Below are 12,151 nucleotides of genomic sequence, written 5' to 3'. Positions count from 1 at the left end.
ATTAAAAAATAAACTGAGCACTGACACAAGGAGACAATGCAAATCACGACTCCACGTATTCGTCGGCTCGAGGTTTCGCCAATTGGTAATAACCCGAATTTTTAAATAATCCCCCTGCGCACTGTCACTCTTCCGAATCAGACCGTCTAAAAATAAGAAAACATTCCAGCGAAATTTGGAATGCAAAATCAGCTTATTCGATTGACTCGGAAAATCGGACATCGAGAGATAAATTCGACCGGATTACGCTTAGGTATGTACCTCAAGAAATTGGATCGAACGTTATTCTACTCTTTTTTATTATGAAAAATCGAAGCTCAGAAGTGAATTCATCTGCGATTTTGATGTCAGTTATATATTTCCTCTCTGTTTTTTTTCTGTCTCTCCTGTGAATTGAACTGTGATGAAATTAAGGTGTACACCGTGTTGCGCGCAATGTTTTCCAGAAAATGGCGAATCCAAATGAATTCTTAAACAAACTTAGGTTAACTCTTACTACAGCAATATGCGAAAACAAACCCCGACATATATACGTATTTAGTAGTTTTTTTATTATTTGAAAGTTTTAGGTTTTCGCCCCCTCTCATTCGAAAGGTTTTTTCGTCCTTATTTTTCAAGACACGAAGCTGTCGCATAGGACATTTTTTTACGTTATTATTTTTTTTGTCCCCAAAAACTTTTGTTTGACATGTTTTTTTGATAAAGTTGTCAGGTTCCGAATTGAACGGCTTGAATCTTTTTTTTTTTATAAAAATTTTGAGGGTTGACTGCAAAATTACCATCACCATTCGATTCAGCGTCGTCTCATAACCCTTGGATCAGGTTTCCGGATTCGTACCTGAAAAGTATTATTAACTTTCATGCTTATTTACTGGACTCAAAAAGGAAAGAGCCTGTGCAAGCGGCCGGAAGTTCCTCTACTCGCTTCATGGTTCACGGACTCGCTCGGGTACTTGACCGTGAATCGTGCCAGTCGTACAATTCTCTCTCTCTCTCTCTCTCTTTCTCTCTCTCCCCTCTCCTCACGCCGCCGCGTCTCTCGCTCCGAGCTAAGGATTCACCGATTTTACCGGTTTATTTATCCGAGCTTGCCGAAGAGCGATTGACCCAGGAATGTCTGTAACCGCCATTTTTCGACCTTTTTTTCTCTTCCTTTCTTTCTTTCGTACCCACTAATTTTTTCCCAAAGCTCGTGTAATATCTACACGCAACGCGCTTACCGTGAATTCTGCGGTACTCCTTATCACCCAGTTATTCAGATACGGATAGCTTCGACCGTTGTGCCAGCTGGACGGTTAAATACTTCCTCTCCTCGATTCGAAACTCAACAGCGCAATTAAATTGTATTATACGTATACACGTGTGATGAAATTGTAATCAGATTCAAACGTTTTGATAGTTTTCGTCATGGGGTCAATTTTTTTGTGAGAAAAAAAAAATTAAAATAAAAAAATAAGGAAACCACAACGGACACGTATGTGCGTAGTTTCAGGCTCAATGATGTAGTAAGCATAAATCAATGGATTGCGATCACGGTCGATTTTACAATCAAATATTAGCAACATGCAATACAAACGGTTTGACAATTGAATTTATTTTTATATTCAGGTTTATCGCTTGCAAGTATTCATCGTCTTCGTTTTTCATTCAAATTCTCGTATCACGGTTAATTCACATCCATACCTACACTAATATCCAAATTTTTCTCTTGAGTGGAAAAAAGAGTCGAAAACACGTGGCTTACGATTAGAATAAATTGAAATCTGACGAATCTTCAGCTTAAATCATATTAATATCCTACCATTGTATAATTTGATAAAATTGTCATTCTTAAACTATGCGTAATACGCGTGAATGTGAGGTTTGAAAATTTTCTATCACGACTCAGATAATCGACTATAATTATAAATTAATTATTCATTTCCAAGAAAGCAATCCTGTTCATTATAATTATACAGTTGTAAGAATAATATCCGAGCCTTGTCGCAGAATAGAAAAAGCAAAAAAAAAAAAATTCAACTATTCTTGTTTCAAAATTTAAGTCGAAAGTATTCTTCGATATGACCACAAAAAATATGCTGTCCAAGTTTAAGCTTTTAATATTAATATTTGTAGGCGTCTCGTCGCAAATTTCCATTTTCCATTTAACTAACATGGAAGAAAATTTGTTCTAAACTTGGGAATTTTATAACTCGTCAACGCATTGGTGTACCGATAAGACCAGAACGTATTTCTGTAGCAAGTCGAACGCTCCACAAAAAAAGATCTCGTTATCATTTCATGAAAAATATACTCTCTCTCTCTCTCTATATATATATATAAAATTAGTATGAAAAATAACATTTATCGCGTAAGAAATAATTGTTAAACGATTGGAAATCAACACCCCGACATAATTAGGTCACAAGTTTAACCGCAAGTCATAGAATTTTTTTTATTCATACAAAGATTCAAATATATCTCTGATAGATACGCATGCGAAAGTAGACAAACGGGACCTTGTACGGTTGACTTTGACATTTGCGTTATTCGACACACTGGTTCCACGCCTAAGGCTCCTGATCGAGACAAACCTTTCCCGTATATTATACGATATTACACACATGTAAATAGATTACAAGTGTGTATGGAGTAATGTTAAAAGTTGAGTGATAATTCGATGGAGACTGGTTAAAAGTCTCACCGTTACGTAACGCGGCGCCAATGTAATGTACCTTGCGTGTTTGAAGAAAAAAAAAAAAAAAAATGTATAAAATAAAAACCAAGGAAACTGATCGATAACGTCTCGAGATATTTCAATACGATCCATCTGGGTTCTGTGATGATTTTGTTTTTTTCTCTTCAATGATTCGACAGTATTCGACACTCGAAGCCTTGCAGCTTCGTTTCAATCCCTATATTATTACTGCCTTTTCACTGCTGCTTTGATCAGAAAGTGAAATATAATTTTCTCCAACGCATCTGCTCGCAATTTGTTTCCATGCATTCCATCTGTACGTGCCTACCTACTCAAGATTAATCTCCAATTTCACAATTTGATTATCACTATCAATTTGTACAATAATTGCAATAATCCCGACTGTTGCAGGTGTTCAAAAGCCAGACAATTACACCTGCGATTTTGCACTGCCGCACCCGTGATCCGCAACATGTATATATATTATTATTGCCCAATGCACAATGTACGTACATATCTATGTATCACCGTATAATGTACGCTATGCAACGTCGGAGGCTTACAGCTTGTATAATCTACCCGTTTATCGACATTTATATTATATATGCAAGCACAATACTCACGCGTATTATCACGGAGCTGCCATTGTACTCACACGCTTGAAACGAATTTGCATTTAACACGGATACAGATACGTGTGTCAACTATACGTATCGTAAATGATGCAGATAAGCAGGATTCAAAGTTTCACCTTACGCATCGTGCATGCGCAAGCGCTTAGGTAATGCCTTGAAAAAGTTGTTCCCACGTCTTCCAAAAACGGGCGTATGCGTATAATATAAAAAAAATATAACGGATACCAGACTTTCCGGTAACGGCTATAAAACTAATTTTCATTTTTCACCTAGAACTATATTTTTCGATTGTGGGAGAAAATGAAAATAATTAAGGACCGAGCGGTAACCGGAACTCAAAATTTCCCTCACAATCGGTGTTGATTGACTTGGTAAAGGAAGGGAAGAGTCGCAAGCATATCGTTGCGTAAGCTGGGCTCTTGTCAAAGTCATCGCGAGACGCAAAAGCAGATATGAGTGCAGAAATCTCCGCTGCACTCTTTGTTCATCCACGTATTAATAATGAATTTCTTATATTTACGAGAATGAGGTAACGATGGATGTTGTCCGAGATTCAGTAAACCACTACAAACAAAAGTGTAATTTAATTCTGTAAAGTCAACTCGTTCAAAGTTATTTTTAAATTGTCCGTATAAGGATGATTTTGTTAGCCTCAGGTTTCGTTGCGTCAACGTTACTAACTTCAGCCTGATTTATATTTATGTATATAATATGATTTATATTTATGTATATAATAACGAAGATCGAATAGAAAGTCGAGAAAATTCTCCTAGATCGTTTATATACAAAAATATCGTGTATAATGTAACCGAGTGCATCGAGTGATTTTCGAAAAGTCTGAATCTTCGTACAATTGTTGCTTAAGCGGGGCAACTGTATTTAAATTTGTAAATAATATAACTTATAAATCATCCAATAAATTACAACCTAGGTAGAATATCTATGAAAAAAAAAAAAAAAAATGACAAACTAAACGAATCGGTGTTGTATGAAAAAAAGAAAATAAACGATAACAAATCAAAACGTCGAAAATATTTACAGTAGGATTTGATTGTTTCGAAAGTATTTATTTATTTTTTGTTTGTTTGTTTCTTCTACTTCTTAATTTTACAAACCGTGTTTAAATTATGTATATAACGTATGCACGAACGTTCTGTTGAAACTAGAAACGTTACACTCGATCATTCCGGCAATAAATTATCTCCCCCGGCCTTTGCAATGCTTTTACATTGTATGAAATCATGTGCGATAAAGTTCAATTGCAGTTTGTGCGCATTTACGTACGCTAGCAAGAGAATATCTCCGCCACTTGTAGCATACATCTACATACGCGATACGTTATGCACAACGATTTATTTGTAACAAAAAACAATCTAACGTAACGCCACGGTGATGATGACGCGTTGAAAATTGTTTAAGTTGTGTGCTCTTTTCTTTTTTTTCTACTTTATCTTCAATACATTTTTATCACATGCACAGGATGTAGAACTGCGGAAAAACATGTTATTTCGCCTTAGCAAACGAACAAATACCCACGCGTCACGTTATACGTACACACATAGGCATCGATGTCCTAACGAAAATTCTTTGAAACACACCATCGCTCGACACATCGTGCGTACGTGTGATACAGATTTTTGTACGCAAGTATAACCTTACACGTATACACTTTACACGCGAAGAGTTAGTCCTACATAAATTGTCGGCATTGATAACACAAGCTTCGAGCTTTTTCATACGTCGAAACGCAGTGGGTATAAAATTAGCGGCGAGTGTGAAATTGAAGGAAAGATAAGTGGATGAAGAGAGAGAGAGAGAGAGAAATAAAGAAAAAAAATATACAGGCTGTTCTTATAAAGTATGTAACGCGATCTCGTTTACTTTCTTCACGGACAATTCATCGAGGTTTATTATAATCGTGTATTCGTTCTTCTTCCCAATTATCTCTCGCTTTTATCCATCGATCCATGGATCGTGACGTTTGTACAACGATGCACCGGCACACATAGCAGACGAATTTAACGTGCGTATATGTATAATAGGGATCTATAAACAGAGTAGACACGCTGTATGTAAGTCAGGCGTCACGGCGAAGAGGCCGCGAACGTTACGTAAAGGTCGCTCACCTAGTCGCTAATAGAGTAAATAGAGAATTTCTATCTCCTGCGATTCCTCCGCGATGCACCGCAGACGCCGGATCGCCTTTCCTATAATTAAGGAATGACCAAAAATAATCGAATCAGATCCATTCTTTTTTCCCGATTAATCCGGTATAATCGATTATTTTTCCTCACAATTGGTTTTTGTTTTTTCACTCCTTTAATAATATCAGCTTACGCGATTAAAGTATCAGTTATTATCATCGTCTTACTTACTAAGTATCTGTGTCATGCAATACCGTAAAAGTTGAATCAATATTTTTTACCTGATATTGAAAAATATTTCACCGTTTCAAACCTCGAACTACGTTTATTTTAACAACTGATTATGATTGTCGTGTAATGATTGATTAATTTCAAAAGATTAACTTAAAAACAGTCGAGTCGAAAAAAACTTGTGTGGGTGTATGTGTGTTTGTCTCAACCGCAACACAAAGGATCAACAGAGAAAAAACGTAAGAAAACGATCAAATCGAGACATTCTTTTCCATCGTTGCACAGTGATATTAATTCGTATAAAACTCTTAAAAAAAAAACAACAAAAAAATTGCAACCAATTTTTCTTCGGTCTCTGTCGCACGATCAACGCGGATAAATAAGTCTTCGTACGCGTAGGTGTCTCGAGTTTCGTAATTGGTCTCTGCAAATAGTGTTTTCACATAGGAATATGTACGTATGCGTTGCATATAACATAGTACATTATATACATACATATAACAGCGTATATACTTATCGGTTGCCGAATCTTTTTGCGCAAGTGAGAATTGTTTTCTTTTTCAACCAGATGCCTGACGCACTGTATGTTAACGTATATGTATATGCATATATATGTATATACATCCGCACCGAAATTGTGCAATGAAATCAGTTTGGTGGATTCTATTTTATTTGTTCTTTTCCTTGTATCTTGATCATTCAGTTATTCTCATTGTTTTGTTTTCTTCGTGTGTAACCGGACGGTATAAACGTGTCGTATTTTCGTCTATAACTCTCCCTTCTATTGTTATAGAAGATATTTGAAACAGTTTGGATTTTCTTTCGTATAACGTGAGGCTTACTTCGTGTTCCATTCCCCGAGTATTCGTTTATTGTATTCGCCTGTAACGGGTGAACAATGAATTGTAATTTTCATGAATAAGACAGAAAAGAGAAAAGAAAAATATCTCCCAACTGTGTGCATGAAAATTGGGTGGAAAACTGTCGGATGTACAGGATACGTGTATTTAACGAGGAGTAAAAGAAAAACAATTCTCCAGCAAGATGAACGAAAAAAGAGAGAGAAAAGAAAGAAAAAAAATAAAATAAAAATAAACAGTAACAATTCTGCGAAGGTGAATATAAAGACGTTGGAACATCGGTTTAATAGTTATGATTCCTGAACCGAGAATCTTGAAAGCTTGCAAGTCATTTTCTGACAAGCTCAGCATTCGTAGCGTTTTTTCCTGCAGAATTCTTTTGTGGAAAATTTCTAGACAAGGGAAAATAAATAACAACAAAAGCACACGGCGGTTCGTTCCCGCGATCCGCTGGTCAAAGTGAAAGATATCGTCCACCCTGACTTTTGCCCTTATCGTTGTTCTCGAAAATTTTTCATTCCATAACAATTTCTACTAATTTACTGATTAAAAATTTCGCAATGCAAAGTATTGGAGTATCAAGTAGACAGATGAAACTGATTACCTGAATTTTTTGATAATTTTTGAAAAGCTCTAAGTGGGACAAAAAGAGCCCAGGACTAAGTCGTTCGTGTTGGCCGGTAACGTTGATAAAAAAAAAAACCACACGACCGACGGAGGATTAATGGAAACGATTTCGGGAGGTGAAAAAATCCATCGGTACGTGTTTGAATAAAACGCGTTCAGTTTTTCCCAAGGTTAATGTTACTGCCGTACATTTTATGCAATTTTAACGTAACCGAGCGTGCTACTTGCTGCGTTATGCTGCAGACGAAGGAGTTCTCAAAGAAAGAGAAAGAGAGAGAGAAAGTATATTTATTCGATCCTGGAGTGTAACTCGCCGAGGGCCACACGCATAAATTAAAAAAAACCAACAATAACCTAAAACTAATTTATTTTAATGACGATAGAGGAATAACAAAAACTAAATCAAAATAACAGAACAAATAGCGAAAAATCAACAGGATAAAATAATACTAATCAAAAGTTGAGTAAAGAAATGTTAAGTATAATAATTATGAGCGCTGGAGACACTGAAAAAGAAAAGCTGCAAATTATCATGTACATTCGTACAGGATTGAAGCCGCCATACCCATGCTCTCGGAGAGAAAGAGCTGACGTTATACGTCCGTCCGATTAGCCGTGGGCTTCTCGCCGAGAAGGCAATGACATTGCGCCGCTGCACAATGCCAGGATGCGCTGTTCTCGCCTGCGCGGCTCGCTTCGGCGCATGTCGCACCGCGCCGGCGCTTTCCTACTACTGTCAACTGCATCGGCTCTGATCATCGCATCGGATGCGCAGCATGCGTCGTGAATCACGGACACCTAATCGTGTGCAAGGCAAGACAACGAAACGACGACGCCGCGTTGAGAAATGTATTGTTTTTTTTTTTTCCATCACACCGATAGATTGGTAACAACGGTTTGAATGTTGTCGGAGTTAATAAGATTAGAAAATTCGATACCGTGGTTTAATTTAATTGTTTTTGAAAGTTACGCGACATTTTCTGATATACAACATTTCTTCAGCCGAACAAACCCTCAACATCAATTTATCCTTACAACAGCATCGAATTATCGCGATATTATAGTTAAGTCAGTTAATATAGTTAATATAGTTAGTTAATTTCGTTAGTTTTTTTCCGCAATAGTGTGCCCATCTTATGGCATATATTATGGATAATAGTTAGGCATTTGAGTTTTTGCGAAACGGACATTTTTTCGATTACGTACCGCATCGTTGCCTCTCTTTGTATCAAGCCTGGCAATCATGGATGACTGGACAACGGCATGATTTCACGGTTAATTGTCCGCGCGGCTATCGGACCGATCTCCGCAGATCGCGAGATCTCGGCCTCGACATTCGCCGACCGTTTCCATCGAGTTCGTTGCCTTTTAAAACACCGTGCGAGTATGTATATATATATGTATATATACACGTGTAATCAGTTATAATTCCGACGACGTCGATCTGTCGGTTTGACGGTCACTCACCGTCACGGGGGAACGGACATACACAATGCGCATGGCAGTATTGAACAATTAAAGGTGGACTGTGAGAAAATTTATTTTTACACAACTCGTGCATGTTTTATTACGCGTTTTTTTACGCATGTTTCTTTGACGGTGGAGTGAGTTTGCGAATGCACATGCGCGGAGTACGGAAAAGACCACTTTTAAGTCCTAGGAGTTAAAAGTGGTATTTTCTGCACCGCGCGCATGCACTGTCGCTACCAAATATGACATTACCCGACCCTAACCTCAATTTGGTGCTTTGTGAAAACTGCGTATCATACTCTTGTTTTATAAAGAATCGTTCGCAACAAGGAGGCAAACTCGATCTTTTCGCCTCGCATGTTACATGCAATATTTGTCTTCGACTCACCCACGACTCGTATTGCAAACTTACGCTCGATTCGAAAGGACAGAGTTTCCCTCTTTTTTACACACTACACTATCAAACATCATTATAGAATTCCGATTGAACGCGTCGAGCGATATGTAAGCGTAAAGAAAAAATCATCGCCACATTCCACACATATTCCATGAATTGATATAATTTTTCTTCGTTCGTCAAAATTTCGATACCTTTAACTATGCACAGTTGTAAAAGAACTGTGATCGCGTTTCGTAGAAACGTTTCTTTTTTTTTTTTTTTTTTTATTTTAATCCAAAGTCAGCATCAATTACACGATATCACACAATACAGATTTTCCAACATGTCGAATTCTTATATAAATCGTAATTCGAGCACAGACCGATATAATCGAAAGACTGAATTATTTTAATGCTGTGCGTGTTACCCCAAAAACGTGTTTCCAACATTTCTGCTTAACTCAATTAACCCAGCTTATAATTAAAGATTTAGGTAACGCTCTATATAAATATCGACACGTTGCAATATTCGCGTGCTCCTGATTATAATTACATACAATACCTCGGTGGCGTTTTATATAACGACGCGATTGCGGCATAATAATAGACAGTATAATAAATACGTACATAAGACAGACGCCGCAGACTCTGCATAAATACGTTATACATGTATCCATAAATTGCAAATAGTATAAATACATGTACAATAACAGGCACACAATACACATGCAGTGGGTCGAATCACGTTTATACGTAAATTAATCAACTTTATGTATACATATTTATTTTATCGTTAATCCCCCGATTCGTTATTTTCTATTATACGCTCGTTAATTGTGTCAAAAATTTATAATCATGATTCCCAATTTGTGTTTCGAATTTCTAGTAGGATTTGATTAGGAGTAAGCGAACGTAAGATTGACATACCCGTCATCAAAACTTACACCGATGTCATTTATACAGATAAATCCATCAAAGAAATATATATATATATATATATATATATTTTTTGAGCTCAGGTCCATTCTCTATTAAAATCCTTTCTCGCACATTCAGGAAAATATGCAAAAACACTAATGTAGCCATATTTGCCCATTTCGGGGCAAATTGAGGGGGTAGACCAGTCAAATTCCTATTTTACTTTCCCGGAGCTATCTGTTGAGAAAAAAATACAGCAGTATTGACTTTTCTTGTTTTCCTTACTATATTCAGGAATATTTGACTGTATTACGAAAATTCACAAATTTAAAGCCGTTTTCTCAAGCCGCAAATATTAACCAAAAATGTTCTTGTTGAGGTGATTTTATTTTTTGGTCAAGATCGAAATTTTCCACTCTAGTCCGTGTCGAAATTCGAAAAACGCGGTGTTTTCGATACATCGTGAGTTTTCTTAACGGCGGAACGATCCGTGCGCCTGAAACAGGCAACCGGAATTACAGCTAATGTTTAGTTTGAACACCGTATCCCATTCCATCCGTCAAGCATTATTTGTGATAATAACTTGAATAAAAAATATCAGAAGATTTGTAAAATAATGAAAAATTCAATTCGAACTATCAACTAATATGACGCAATTAAGAGTAGGACCGTCAACGAATTCAGTTATTCATTGAGTCAACGGAGCGTCGCTCAACCTAGTTGTGTGATGTGTAACTCCGGTTGCCTGCCTCAGGCGCACGTATCGTTTCGCTCTTGGAAAATGCTCACGAAATATCGTGATTCGTTGCATTCGTCGCGTTAAAGTTAGTAACGATTGCGAAAACATTCGTGTTGAAGAGATAAAAAAAAAAAAAAACACGATACTCGTTAAATCGTAATAAAACAAGAGATGTTCATATTTTGAAATCATAATTCCTTCAAAGTTACTATAAAATTGATAAAAAGTAAATTATTATTCCAATCTTTCGTAATTGTTATAAATAATAATTAAAAGCCTGTCGTTGATAACCTTTATTGTCATAATTCGCAATTCTTACGTTGTTTTTTTTTTTTTCAATTTCCGTTTCCAGCCCCAGACAGCCCGTTACATCTCAGCAACCGAGCCCACGCCCTGCATTTGCTGAACAGGCCGCAAGCATCGCTGACCGATGCCGATCACGCGGTTAGACTCAGACCTGATTGGGGAAAGGTAATTATACACACCGGTATGTAATTAGATTTACTTTCATTCATCTCACGTTCCCCAAGATGCCTTTGTGCCTGCAGCGATTGTTCGTATAAATATAAACGCTGTGTGCGAAAATAACTCATCTCGGAAAACGATATTCCGAACGGACGATGAAAATTATTCGTTCGAATGCCGATGTAATAACAGTAAGAAAGTGGGGAACCTTTGAAATTTCGTAAGGATCTTGGGGTGGAATTTTTTTTTTTTCATAATTTATCGTATTTTCGTGAGAATAAAAAAAAAAAAAAAATACGGAAACTCATTGTGCTACGGTTTATTCCAATACGTTATTCGATGAATTTCGTTTTTTACAAATAAAATAAAAAAATAAAGAAAAAAAAAAAAAAACAAAAACACCGGACACCTCATCGTTTGTACGCTGTAAACGATTTCCTAGCTTTCCAATTTCGAATTTCCACGATTAGGCTGTTTCTTTCGAAAGGAGAGGAAAAAGAGAAAAAGAAATTAAAAACAAGAGAAAAAACAAAAAAATATACCGCAGTAATATTATTGCAAATATTGCGTATATATTGGTAATACATAGCAAAAGTATTGCATTGGAAAGCTGTGGATGTCGGGTAAAGGTTGCTTACGTACACCTATACATACAGGTATATACTCGCGATATGGCGCAAGATCGTTTATTTTGACATGCCTTCGGCCAGCAATCGAGAATCTCAAACAACGCCGGTGTTTCACCTGAAATGTGTTGCAAACATTCAAGTTACAATGATCGCGCGATGTTGTGCAACTTTGGCATTACGTGTATACGTATAGGCGCAATTCCTATATTCCATCCCCCATTTACGCACATTCATAGGTATACATGTATACATGCATACTCGTATGTGTAACGCCGAAGTGAATATTTATTTGTACATAATGTGCACACAGCCGAAAGTACGACGTTCACGTAACGTCATATTAATAAAGAGATAAAGCGAATTGCGAATTTCTTTAAT

General features: G+C 36.8%; 1 protein-coding gene across 1 annotated transcript in view; it reads left to right on the top strand.

Moving 5' to 3' along the window:
- The window catches only part of LOC124298905 (LON peptidase N-terminal domain and RING finger protein 3), a 45,499-nt gene that overhangs the window by 22,998 nt on the left and 10,350 nt on the right, over positions 1-12,151 (top strand). Inside the window, exon 2 of the mRNA XM_046751548.1 lies at positions 11,032-11,150. Coding sequence (XP_046607504.1) covers positions 11,032-11,150 — 119 coding nt within the window. The remainder of the gene's footprint in view (positions 1-11,031; positions 11,151-12,151) is intronic.

Source organism: Neodiprion virginianus, chromosome 2 (assembly GCF_021901495.1).
Source record: "Neodiprion virginianus isolate iyNeoVirg1 chromosome 2, iyNeoVirg1.1, whole genome shotgun sequence".
Classification (NCBI taxonomy): domain Eukaryota; kingdom Metazoa; phylum Arthropoda; class Insecta; order Hymenoptera; family Diprionidae; genus Neodiprion; species Neodiprion virginianus.
This window is presented reverse-complemented; position numbering and strand designations above follow the sequence as displayed.